This window comes from Lissotriton vulgaris, chromosome 10 (genome assembly GCF_964263255.1).
Source record: "Lissotriton vulgaris chromosome 10, aLisVul1.2, whole genome shotgun sequence".
Classification (NCBI taxonomy): Eukaryota; Metazoa; Chordata; class Amphibia; order Caudata; family Salamandridae; genus Lissotriton; species Lissotriton vulgaris.
In genome coordinates, this window is record NC_141698.1 from 889,724,975 (window position 1) to 889,739,087 (window position 14,113).

At 45.6% G+C, this 14,113-nt stretch overlaps 1 protein-coding gene across 3 annotated transcripts in view; it reads right to left on the reverse strand.

Annotated features, from left to right (window-relative positions):
• Positions 1–4,568: 4,568 nt before the first annotated feature.
• The window catches only part of KRIT1 (KRIT1 ankyrin repeat containing), a 346,827-nt gene continuing 337,282 nt past the window's right edge, over positions 4,569–14,113 (reverse strand). For all 3 annotated transcript variants that reach the window (XM_086941853.1, XM_086941852.1, XM_086941854.1), the window contains one exon: positions 4,569–5,291. In XM_086941853.1, the coding sequence (XP_086797979.1) occupies positions 5,202–5,291 (90 nt within the window). In that variant the 3' untranslated portion in view covers positions 4,569–5,201. The remainder of the gene's footprint in view (positions 5,292–14,113) is intronic.

Consider the following 14,113-nt stretch of genomic DNA (forward strand, 5'->3'; position numbering starts at 1 on the left):
AAAGAAATAGAAAAAACATATTTTTCTTTAATTTTGATGTAATCGCTGCACCCGAGCTTTACTTTTGAAATGTTACAAGTAAAGCGCGGGTGCAGCTATTATACAAAAATGAAAGAAATAGATGTTTTTTCTATTTCTTTCATTTTGGTATAATCGCGGCACCAGCGCTTTACTTGTAACATTTCAAAAGTAAGGCGCGGGTGCCGCGATTATACCAAAATGAAAGAAATAGAAAAAACATCTATTTCTTTCATTTTTGTATAATCGCGGCACCCGCGCTTTACTTTTAAAATCTTACAAGTAATGCGCGGGTGCCGCGATTAGACCAAAATGAAAGAAATCAATGTTTTTTCTATTTCTTTCATTTTGGTATAATCGCAGCACCCATGCTTCACTTGTAACATTTTGAAAGTAAAGAGCAGGTGCCGCGATAATAGTAAAATGAAACAAATAGAAAACAAGCATTGGAAATGCAATAGGTCTCGCAGTAGTAAAGTTTGAGCTATAGGTGTTATTTATTTTTTTGTTTTTTATTTATGTGTTGTTTTTTCTAAATAGCTAAATTAATAGCTTTCTTCTTTACAAAGCCAATAGTTATAATTTTTGTAAATGTGACACCTCTAGCATTTGTAAAGCAACATGTTTTGTATTAACGTGACTTATATGTGACTTATATGTATTGATATAAAAAAAATCAATGGCTTTAAAAAACAATTAATAATTAATACGTAAATAAAATGGATTTTATTTTATATTGCCAATAGCTTAAAGCTTATTAAATATATTTAGTGAAGATGCTGTGGTTGCGCAGGGTGAGTGAGGGTGAGGGTGAGTGAGGGAGGGTGAGTGAGGGTGAGTGAGGGGTTGAGGGTGAGTGAGGGTGAGGGGTTGAGGGTGAGTGAGGGTGGGTGAGGGGTTGAGGGTGGGTGAGGGTGAGTGAGGGTGAGTAAGGGTGAGTGAGGGTGAGTGAGGGTGAGTGAGGGTGAGTGAGGGTGAGTGAGGGTGGGTGAGGGTGGGTGAGGGTGGGTGAGGGGTTGAGGGTGAGTGAGGGTGGGTGAGGGTGAGTGAGGGTGAGGGGTTGAGGGTGAGTGAGGGTGAGGGGTTGAGGGTGAGTGAGGGTGAGGGGTTGAGGGTGAGTGAGGGTGAGGGGTTGAGGGTGAGTGAGGGTGAGGGTGATGGTGAGTGAGGGTGAGGGATTGAGGGTGAGGGGTTGAGGGTGAGTGAGGGTGAGGGTGAGTGAGGGTGAGGGTGAGTGAGGGTGAGGGGTTGAGGGTGAGTGAGGGTGAGGGTGAGTGAGGATGAGGTGTTGAGGGTGGGTGAGGGTGAGTGAGGGTGAGTGAGGGTGAGTGAGGGTGAGTGAGGGTGAGTCTTTGCCACTAAGTGTGGCTCCTCGGCCCCCGCGGGATGTCACCGAGTTACTAGTTAAATTAAGGAATTTAGCAAAAGCTAAAGATGGGCTATGATATGGTGCATGTGCTGTGTAAAGGTCTCTGTAGACTTTGTACACTAATGCACCAGCGGCTGATGAATAGGTGCCAGGATCAGCGAGCTAGAGAATGTCCTCTTTGTTCCACCGGCCAACACTGTTGATGCAGTTTGCATTGTTTGCACTATGCAGGTAGCCTAGCCAGACAAGCCGCAGTCAAGGCGGGATGAGCTAAACTTGCCAAGAATGCTATTTGAGGACGTATGTAAAGAAGGGTGTGCCAATTTTGCATATAAAGGACTTGAGTTAGTTACCCTTCGAACATAACCAGTTGGTCTGTGTCCAGCTGAGGTGACTGCTTGCTCTCTCCATCCACCAGAAACTGAGTTGTAAATCAGCACAGGGGTCCAGTAAGCAAACCAAACAGGAGTCTACCCAAATCAAGAGACAGGCACATTTTGCTGCAGTGCGTTCTCATTTGCACGAAACCTTTGACAGAGCTCAACAGCGTGGGGTTACTTTGTGACTGCAGCGACTTTAAAAAGCAGTGAGAACGTTGGACTGCTTAAACTATGCAGCAGTCTAAAGACACACAAATTCAAGAGGGTTGTCTTGATTCTGCCAGATCCGGACATCTTTAGAAAAAAATCTGCATGATTCTGACCGAGACGCGTAGGGACCAGCTTTCGCCATCTTGCCTCCCAAATAGCTCCGTCTCACAGAAACTAGTAAACTACATGTTCCAGCCCCGTCTGCCTCCAGCATTGTGGCTTCCTACAAACAGTAGGGGTTTAAAGTAGCAGGCGTGAGTCACCGACAGTCTCAGAGGCAGAGGAAATTAAAACTGCAGACGATTTACTGAAAAGGCACCGAAGTGATTTGTTGGGGGTGGAGGGGGGCGCTTAAAAACGGGAGCTGCTTATACTGCTGTCTCCGGACACAATGAATTCCTTCCGCAGGTAATTTCACAGTGTCATCCAGAAGACGAAGGCAATTGCTGCACGTAGCCAGCAGCTATGTCTGCGCCGGCTTCATTAAAGGCGCACCTGAAATCTCCAAGTAAAATCTAATCTGGCCCGCAGGCAGGATCAGAAGATAGCGCAGGACTTTCTGGTTTGTGTCGATAAATCAATCCCCCTGCTAAGCAAGCTCTCTCTGGGTTTTCAAGTCTTAAACGGGTTTTAAAAGGCACACGGAAGAGCTACGTAGGTTTGCTTTCGGCATGTACTCAGGGCATTGATATTGGGCACCCGGTGACCCGGAAGAGGTCCGTGTGCACCACCACATCGCAGAATACTGTTTCCGGTGTCATCCGGGGCTCCTCAGTACGGGGCGACCCTGCACTCTAAATAAAGGTGACCTTGAGGGTACTGTCCTACAGACATAAGAAGGGGACGGGTGAGTAGCAGCGCTCACAGGGACCCACTCAAAACGGGGGGCCATGTCTGCACAGCAAAGCAGAAACCGCCCCATCACGGCCACTTAGGCAAGCTGGACATCTAGTGAAGGGAAACGAATGTAGTCACACATCTCAAAGCATTTCAACAATAAATGTTGTACAGGCAAATAGATTCATATATCATTACTGTAACAGCTCTGTGGTGAGGAGACTACTACTTAAATACAAGAACTGGACGTGGGTTTCTCGAATGTTATGGGACCTATTACAAATAATTGGTGGTAGACAATTACAATTCCACCGCAAAAACAGTTTCCAGTCAAAGCATTCTGAACCCCTAGCCTGGTAGCATGAATATTCACTCTGCGCTGTATGCACTGCACTACACAGTATTCAACGGTATGTGTTGGCAGTGTTTACTTACAGCGTCTAGTCACCACAGTAACAAACAATACCTGCTCCCGTGACTTGCGCACAGCCTTCCGGAACAATGGCAGCGTGACGCGGGCAGATCTATCAGCTGCAAAAAAACAAGACTGACCGGTGACGGCGAGCCTAAGAAGGTAAACACCGGGGCGACACGAAGGAGAAACATAATCGGGGGAGGGAAGGAGAAGGATCGGCTCCGAGATCAAGGCGGACGGGGCAACCTGAGGAGCGGGTGGTTTACGAACATAAGAAGGACGGTGTTAGGAGTGAAGAGAAGAACAGTTAAGGTAGTATTGGGAGCAGTAGGAGGAAGAGATTCGATGGAAGGTTGCAGCGGAAAGACTGTAGAAGAGTGCTGGGAGAGAGAGAGAGTGGGGAGGAGAGGAGGAGGGGGGAGGCGAGTAGGAGGAGGAGGGGGGAGGAGAGTAGGGTAGGCACGGCGAAGTGAAGAGACAAGACGGAGGGAAGGCAGAGAAGGGGAAGGGGAGGGGGAGGAGAAATGCGACACGGCGGGCAGGGGGGGGGGGCGGAGCGGGGGTGTGGGAGGAGTGCGCCTTGAGGGAAAATACGGCTGGGGGCATGTGCACGCGCTTTTAAGCTCAATGCGCATGCGCATTGAGCTTAAAAGTCACGGGCACTGCAAGGAATCGCCACGATTCCTTGCAAGTTGGACAAAGAGTGGATAAGCCCCCATAGTCTTGCTTGCTCGATGCGCATGCGCATCGACAGGCGAGACCTAAAAAAGGACGACGTACACATTTCTTTTTTAGAGCCAGACTTCCTGCTGGCATAAAAGGTTTTTATATTCTTTATGGGGCGAAACAGATGGCCCCATAAAGAAGATAAGAAACCTTTTACCACACACGTAAGTCAAGGAAGCCAGTCTGAAAAGAACAGGGCTAAAAGAGAAAGAAGTACGTCACTAACACCTCTTTTCCAATGGCTGGCTACCGTTTAGCATGAACGGTGACGCCAGCCAATGGAAAAGAGGGCGGGGCTTAACCTCGCTAGTGAAACTCACTCTAAATCATTAAGTCTCGCCAGCATCACTGCGAATGTGCGCAGCCATCGCAGGCAGAGACCTAATCAACCACTGTAAATGTGTCCAGGAATTCCTAGATCGGGTGGAATGTTCGAGTCGATGAAGGTATTATGTTGCATGTTGAGGACACTCCATGGTTTTCTAAAACCTCAGTCTTAAGAAGGTTTCTGTACAAAAAAAACAAAAGCGTCAATCTTTATACGCAAATACTACACTTCCGGCTACATCCTTTTCAATGATATAAATATAGTAGTACACTACAAGCCGTCAACTCCTTCTGGCATTGTATTTATTTATTCTTTTAAGGAAACTAAGTATACAACCAATCCAAAATAGAGAAAACCATGATAAAAACATTCCTTTGTGCAACAGATTTTTGGTTTAAATAATGAACGAGAACACAGTAAGAAAAGTAAAAAATATTAATTATTGAAATTCAATGTGAAGAAATGTTTTTTGGTCATTATAATTTTTCACACAAAAACAAGTAACTTTAAATATAACTTATGGTTAGACATATAAAAGCAACCGCATTAAACTACATGTTAAAAAATTGTTTGTGAAGAAATGTACTGAGGTGACTACAAGCACTGAAATCATTTGACGATGAACTATACATTTCAATACAATCTTGGTCAGGAGGACATATTAATCCTGTGCTGCTTTTGTTTTTACTTCAGTATGCTTTATAAACATTTCAAAAGTTACAGTAGTTCATATAAAAATATTTTAAATATAAAAATATTAAACTGGTATGATACACATTTTACTTAAATAAAACCATGCAATATCTGTACAAAATAAAACCATCATTGAAAAGTTCAAATATGTTTTAGTGTAAAAATGTCATAGCATAGAAGGTATCTAAAGTTTGAAATGAAACTGGACATTTCTCCTGTAAATGGTTAATTGTATCCATGTTTTTCAGGCACATTGCGGTCGCTAGGCGTCATCTGGCCACTTAGCTTCATCAATAATTTTACAACAAGACCAGCCTAGAAATAAAAAAAATACAATATTTAATATGTAGGCAAAATTTATAGAGACACCATACGCGGACATATGCCAATACACTCACCTTCATACTCCCAAAAAACCAACATTGTATGCCATTACACCCACAACTAACATCATAAACCCACACACTCACCAAATGTCCACACATCACACATCCAAAAAACCAGTCTCAAACTCCAGTACATCCAGAATCATAGGCCAACATATCGACCATCATATCAACATCATGCATCAATGCACAAACCATCATATATCAACACACCTACGATAATACATCTAAACAGTCAGCCTCATACACCCAAATACACCCATTATGTGCCAACATATCCACCCACTGAACCTCATATGTCCATATAACCGTTATATCCCAAACACGAACTATCAAATGCCCAAACTAACCTCTACACCATTAGACCATTAAACAACTGTCGAAAGTCAAAACACCCATATGTCTACCCATCAGTGTAATTTCACATAACCAACATCAAATGACAACACACCAGTCATCATAAATCTACAGAACTATCATGGCACATCAGAATACTCAACATCATATGCCAAGATATAAAAGGAAGAAAAATGAACAATGCCATTCCCTAGAACCACAAGATAAAGGGAGTCAAGGGTTATTTTTAAACTCTCATATAAGCAGGTGACAATCTGTCATAATCCCCTTCAGAGGGCCACCGGGCAAGTGGGAGCTACTGGGCCCAACCTTGGAGGTTGAGGCCTTTTACTGCTGATGTCCTCGGGCTTGACATATTATGGGCCCTGAGCAGCTGAGCAAAGTACCCCTTCAGCCCTTGACTCTCAGTAGTAGCATGGGTCGAGCAGTCCAAGAGGGGGGAGGTAGACAAGCTCACATCTCAAAGTATGTTCAGCAGCAATAGAGGATTGTCCAGTCAAATACTTGTTTAATGAAAAAATTTGTATTTTTATATGAAAACAAACTGAAATATGGCATACACAAACAATATATACAGCCCCCTGTGGTCGGGGTCTATCATTCATTAGGCAGGTCCCTGCGTCCCATTTCGCTCTCACTACTTTTGAGGTTGTTCGTCATTCAAGATACGGGATATTCAGCTTAAGCACCACTAGTAGGCTGTGTCTCAGAAGTTCAAATCCAACTCTATTTAAAAGTCAAAAAATTTCCAGTCCCTGATGCACTATAGGGCAGAAAAAGTTCAACCAGGGCCTTCCACCTAGAGCTCAGTCTTAAACGCTCTTGCAATTATGGCATAGCTGAAGTCTCTGAGGGGAGCGCCAGCGACTGTTGCTGGTGGGTAGCACTTGCGGTTCTGCAGGAGCAGTGTCTAAGCATCCACAGCGATTTATCTGGTCAGAGGGTAGGTTCCTCTGATCCTCACCCCAGGTGAGGGTAGGTTGCTCCGGTCCCAATCTTCAGTCGGTGCTCGGGCCAGCACTGGTCCCATTGGTGGCCTCTTCTCTCGTTGATGGCCTCGCCTAGCACACAGGGTCACTGACTTTACTCCGCACACAGGCAGCTGCCCGATCGGCACAGCAGTAACTGCCTCTACACAGAGGACCACTCAGGCATATGTGTTCCCACTTCATTCCGCAAATGGGCTATTGCCCAAAAGGCATGGCAGTAATCTTAACAGCAGCTGCCTCTGGCATACAGGGTCATCAGCTTCACCCCACACATGGGCTACGGCCCGGTCATCATTGCAGTAATCTTCATGGCTGCCCTCTCTGGCATACAGGGTCGCCGACTTTACTTTGCACACAGATTACAGCACATACAGCAGGGCAGTAATACCAACCACAGCTACTAAACATCTGCCCCTCTGGCATATGGGGTCATCAACCTGACGTACACGCAGGCAGCTTGGTGCACCAGCCATCTTGCTCACTCCTCGCTACAGGGATCCACTTGCTAGGATGTCCCACTGGGCCTCGTTCCGCCTAGCGCTCTACTCTTCCTCACAGGGTACACTGGACTTGGCAAGTAGGCAGCAACTGGTGCTCCAGGCTTCAGGGGCAGGTGGTCTTATATTTCCCTGGGGGATGTCCCCTCACACAGCTGGGAGACTTGCAGTCTTTAGCCCTCAATGCTGTCCACAGGCAGAAGTCTTGCAGAGCTTCTCCTCCTTGCTCAGTCCAACTGACTGCTTCACAGATGACAATTTAAGGGGCCTCGAGCTCTTCTTCTTATAGTCCATTTCCAGACACCAGATGTGATTTAGGATTTAAGTCTTTGAAGTTTGTGCTGAGGGACTGCTTCCATTTTTAGTGCCCACTCCACTGTCAGCCCTTCCTCCAGAAAGCAACTTGTCACAGCAGGAGCGACTCCAAATCTGAGAGCCCCACAACACAAGTCATGGGTGTGACCAGAGATTCACATCTCGATGTCAGCCACAGTGATATGTGCATCAAAAGGTTACCCCAATACCCCAGCCCTACACCTTATGAGTCTCTTATCAGCCCAGCTCCTTCCTGAGATGTGCCCGGGCCCCCTTCCAGTGACCTCTCCCTGAATAAATGAGCACCCTTTGAAGTGTACCCATGAGCCTAGCTCTTCTTCCCCTAGAGGGTGTCCCACCCAGCTCACCGGAATGCAGCAATCCACACATCTGTCTGGTGGAATTCCTCTACCTTCCCATGCTCCTCCAGTCAGCCCTGGGTTTCCCAAGATGAAAACCAGACTTTTCCATGTATTGTACTATTCACAGGTACACATACACCCACCACATGTATACAACTGCTGCACAGCGCCATATATTAATTTGATATAGGCTTGGGGTGAGTTAAGCACACAGCAGTCACTCCAGTGACAGAAGATAAAAGGCCCTGTTCACTTCCACTGATCACCACATAGTATGCTACCACTGCTGCGCTAGTGCTACTTGACTCATGATAAACACAATAGCCTTCCACATCACGAGGTGTTATATTACATATAGGTACCATAATATAGACCTTGGTAAACTCATTACCCTTCACCTATATTCTCTCACTACATTACACTTGTCACAGTTTACAGGGACCGACCTTTTACCTAGATATTACACTGCATTCAGGACGCTGGTTTTCCCTAGTTCGAAATCTCAAACATTATTCATGAGGATTCTTGGAAGCACAGCAGGACTACCATCTCCTGTATAAAATCTATGTATAAAGTTCATGCCCAACGTCATCCTTAGGCTGACACAGTAATACAGCAAGGTAGGACCTGGGAAGATCTATGGGTATATACACATCACATCTCGCTAAGGCAGACACAGGAGACCGAGACTTCCCGGCCGACACACTGACCAGAGACGCAGAGATTCCTGCATGCAGATGCTCCCGCTCGCAGTGATCTAACATCCCTCGCGGGGTGTCCAACTCAAGAACAGGACAGGGTCTCATAGTCACTCACTTCAGGTAATGGCGATGACTAAATCCTAGAGGGATTCTTGGCTTAACACCTACACCCATGAGAGGTACACATAGGTTCTCACATAGCACCCCACTGGATACTTTTCTCTACTATCACTTGCGTGGGAGTTGTCAAACTAAATATACCTTTCCTCATTAAGCCCCCAACTCCTCACCCTATTACACATCAATAGTGACCCTTAATCACCACCATTAGAATTCAGATTCTATATAGCTATACAAAGTTAGGTTACCCATGATGCAATGGCAACAAAGGATAACATGGACATGAATTTGGAAATGCCGATCACAGATGAGCAATGGGCCTTCTGATGTTCTGATACTGAGTAAGTATTAGTCAATAATAGATACAGCTTTATATATTACAGATTCCTGCATAGCTCCAAGGGAGTGATGAATAGGGAATTGAGGTTAGACTTGAACAGTCAGTGCTATTATGCATTTGAGGCAGGATTCAACCACCTGGCTTGTGTTTAGTGGCGACGGAGTACTGTACTTCCATATTTCACACACTCTGTCATGTTGAAGTCCACACTTCACCTTAATCCACTGATGGCCCAGCTGAGTTACATGAGGGCATACCAGTAGCACTTCAAAACTGTGCAATGCTCGCTATATTGCTGGCGAAGAGGCTGGCCACCATATGGTTGAGAAGAGGCCCTTGTTCCTAGGCCCAAGACTGGCTGAAAGATTTCGCCTACTATAATGATAGAAATTATGTTTATTTTTGTAACTCTTGTCCTGCAGTCGGCACATCAAAGGATATTTGGGATGCTATGCAAACATATCTGCTTAGTCATGATTCTACACTAGTAGGTATTCATTCAACACTAGCAGCATGGGACACTACAGGAGTAGCATAAACCTACATGTAGTAATGCCATTTCCACACACAGGTTGTAAATGAATTGTTGTAGTGAATGCTCACCGATTATTACTTTCATCAGTAGAGAAATGTGGGTACTAACCACCCATCCTACCTGTCACTCATATTGCACCAACTGTCCTACCTATCTGTTAATGAACTGTTCTGTTTACCATACCAGTTGTTGGACCTGGCCATCTCTGTAGGGTCACCCCCAAACCTTTTGCCTTTACCTTCCACTTTTTGTCTGAATTTGTTGTTGCTGGCTTTAGGACTATGTACACTTACCACTGCCAACCAGTGCGAATGTGCTGTGCTCTCTTTTGTACACATGGTAGCATTGTCTTACACCCAATTGGCATATATAATTTACTTGTGAGTCCCTAGTAAAGTGGTACTACATGTGTCCAGGGCCTGTAAATTAAATGTTCATAGTGGGCCAACAACACAGATTATACCATCTACTTAAGTAGCCCTTTAAACATGTCTCAGGCCTACCATGGGAGCCTTGGTGTGCAGTTTTAAACTGCCATTTCAACCTAGGAAAATAAACCTTTTTGTCAGGCCCAAACCTTTTTTTAACACATATACGTTACCCCTAGGGTAGGCCCTGGACAGTCCAGAGGGCAGGGTGCAGTGTATTTAAAAAGTAGGACATGTACATTCAAGTTTCACATTTCCTGGTGTGAAAAACCCTAATTTGTTTTTCACTACTTCAAGGCCTACCTCTCCTGATTTCAAAATGGGAACAGGTAACCAGATCATGGTTGGCATCTTCGTAATTTTAATGAAAACTCATAACTTTTAGTAAAGTCAGATTTTAAATTATAATTTTGAAAATGCCACTTGGAAAGCTTACATTTGGTACCTGAAGTCTGATGCTGGGTGCTATTAATGGGTGTAGTTGACAGTGTGGCCTTGTGTATTCCCCCTAGACAGCCACACACAAAAGGGAGCATAGGTATGCCTGAATGGGCCATCACTGTTAGGATGGGAGAGAAGAGCTGGGCACAGCCCCATAAACACTCGAATAGGCTGTGCCCTTCCTCCACCCAAAGGGCTGATAATGCCCTGTAGTTAGTCTGGAGCCTAGGCAAGGCAGGCAGGGCACCTGTGCACTTCAAAGGCATGCCTGCAGAAGCTTCTCCCCTCACTTCAAAGCCACAACTGGGTATACATACTGGACCTCAGACACCAACTCTTCAGTATACCTCTGGACCTTTGGGCACTCTGACAGGTAGAAGGACTGCTGTGCTGCTGAATGGACTGTCACTTTGCTGGACTGCTGCTCTGAAGGACTGCTGAGCTGACCTGCTGACCTCTTGCCTGGGTGAGAAGGACTGGACCTGCATCTGTTGAGCCCAGGACCCCACAATGACTCCAGGGGCTGGTTGGCTGGCCTCCTGACAGCCTCAGAGACAGAAGGCTCCAACAACCTTGAACCTAGCACCTGCACTCTGCCATCTGCGAGTCTACCCTGCCAAGTGGTGCCACCCCAGTCCTGGACCCATGGAAGTGGTCCCAAGGTGGTATGCTAGCCTCTGTGGATGCAGCGAAACCCACCTATCTCCTCTGCTCCATTGTGCAACCCCCAGCAGAACTGACCCATCTCTGCTGCTGAGTAGAAGGGACCCGTCGCAAACACCTGCTTCACCTCCGCCTCTTCGGAACCGCTGCTGCGGCACACACTCTTGGCACAGTCCCTCGTCGACAGCAGCATCAACACCAATGCTGAGCTCCATGTTGTTGCCTTGCAGCTCCTTCGGATTGATGTATCTCCCTGACTGCATGATGCATCCTCTATGGCGGACTACAAATCGCAAGCCCTCGTCAACAGGATCCTCGATGATGACGCAGTACCTGGCATCAAAGCCTCTTCGGGACAGATGCATTGCTTCAGCTGTGCAAAACAACCTCCCTGCACCTCGAAACAGATGCATTGCCTCGGCTGCACAACGCATCTTCAACGCAGATACTCGCAATGGGTTGCAAACTAGGATTTAAAGTACTTTGTTCCGTGGGCCTAACAGGGACCCTGTAGCTGGCCTCTGCTACATCATGGTCCGCCTGAACTTGTGATTTTTGTCCCGGTCAGACGTGAACTGATATTCACAGTTGGTGCTTTTTTATGCTATTTTCTGGAAAATCTTTAAAACCACATATCTCAGGTTTTCCTTATTGGATGTTTGTCGTTTTGGTCTTGTTTTTTGTTTTGGTCGTCTTTTATTTAATAAAGAAATCTCTATTCTTCTAAATAGGTGTTGAACCCATTTTGTGTGGTGTTATGGAATTTAGAAATTAGTTGTGTATGAATTGAAGTACTTTTTAGATCCAGCAAATGCAATATCTTTTGTTTTTCATTGCCATTTTTAGCTGTGGACCATCCAGGCACTGGCTTGAGACATTGTCTATCATGTCTTGGATCAGCCCACAGAAGTATCTTAGTTTCACCATCTTTCTATTGGCTCTTTTGAGTGTATTCTTCCGCCTCCACTAGGATGCATGAGGGACTATTTTCTATCTGAAGAGTATGGACAATCATCACACAGTCAATATTGTTTCTGAAACGTACAGTCACCCATTATAGACTCAATAGTTTAAACCCCGTCGCTGGGCAACTGCTTCCTTTGTGTGAGCTCAGAAACTGTGCTTTAATCCCTACCTGGTGGCTCCTCTCTCCAGTGAACATGTCTGATTGCTCTTCTACTTTGCCTCTCAGATGCTGCTCACATAGTCACGTAGTGAGTGAACCAATCGTCTCTTCTCCCCTTGTCTACAGAAAGCTATTGGAGTCCATGCTTCCATTTTGCATACCTGGAAATTCTGCTTTAATACCCACCTGATGGCTGACCTTCTCTCCTGCCGATTCACTGGTGCTGTTAAGCAAACCCACAGCTTTCTCCAGCTGCATACAGTGGAAACGCCAGTGAGTGTACCCTGTAGATCACAATGCAAGCAGACCTATTGGCTTTGCCAGTACTCGATTTAAATCAGAACCATTGAGTGTCACCTGCTTGCCAGTCACTAGTGCTCAGCCTCCAAACTGCATCAACCATGTAGTCAGGCCAGTCCACCCAAAGCCATCTGGCACATTGCACCAGTTTATCTTTCATATACGTGGATGCTTCTGCATCTTGTTAGAACAATTCAACTGAAGCTGAAATTACAGCACAGCTCCATCTCACACAGTGGCACTTCAGTATTGATGGTGTAACCTCACACACCCTACTTCATTGAGCCTAAGCCTAACTAGGGAAACTGGGCAAGCCTACTCATGCCATGCCCAGACACTGACTTCCCTAGCTGGCCTCTCTCACTCCCTTCTCCCACCAGCAGTTTATCTCCCAGCTCTCCTTTTATTTTATTTAAGAAGTTTTATATAGCGCTGGCCTGACCCTAGGGTATTGGAGCGCTTTACAGCAGATACATTGCAGAAATTCACAAAACACAAACAAAAGAGCGACACATTGACGTTGCAGGATAGTCTTTATCTTCGGAGTCCTTCGTAGTCTTAGAGTTGGAGCGGTGCGAGGTGTCTTCTTCCCTACTCCGAATGATCCAATAGATTCCCTAGGGAGCGGTTGAGGAACAAGATTTTGAGTTGGCTTTTGAATTTTACAAAAGAGCGAATGGTTCTGATGTGCTGGGGAATAGAGTTCCTGATTTTTGGAGCGCTTCCGGCGAAGGATCGATCCGCAGTTTTTTGTTTTTGAGTTTTTGGTGGGATGAGTAGGAGGGAGTTTGAGCTTCTGAAGTTCCTGGCCTGACCGGCTTTTTTGAGTTTTTTTGCCAGATATTCAGGTTTGCTGGTATGTAGGGCTTTATGAATGAGGCAGGCTGTTCTGAAGCTGATCCGCATTTTGACTGGAAGCCACTTAATTTCCCCGAGAGCAGGAGAAATGTGGTTGAATTTCTTGATACCGGTGATCATTCTGGCTGCCGCATGCAGCATTGTTTTGATGGGAGCCAGATGTAATTTTGGTATTCCTGAGAGGACTGCATTCCCATAGTCCAGTCTTGACAGTACCAGGGTTTTGGTGGCCTTTTTGAGGTCACTGGGCGGAATTAAAGGTTTTATTGTGTTCAGTAGTTTGAGATTAAGGGAAGCACTCTTGGTCGAATTCTTGATGTGTCTGGTCATGTTCAGTTTCGAGTCTAGAGTGATGCCTAATGATTTGACAGAGTCTCCAAGGGTAAGATTCCCCTTGAGCGCATCAACGGCCTTTAGCCATTCGGCAATTTGGTGGTTTTCTTCCTTATTCGAGATGATGAGTGTCTCAGTCTTGTCAGGGTTTAGTTTAAGGTGGTTGCATGACAGCCAGTGTTGAACATCTCTCAGTACGTCATTGAGTCTTTTGATGTCTCTGAGGGAGGTGGTTTCCAGATATATCTGAGTGTCGTCATTATAGAGATGGAAACAGATGTTGGCTGTTTTGAGTAGTTTGGTGAGAGGTTCCATGTAGATGTTAAAGAGTTGCAGGGATAGCACTGAGCCTTGAGGGACTCCCTTGTTAACTGGATGGAGGTCAG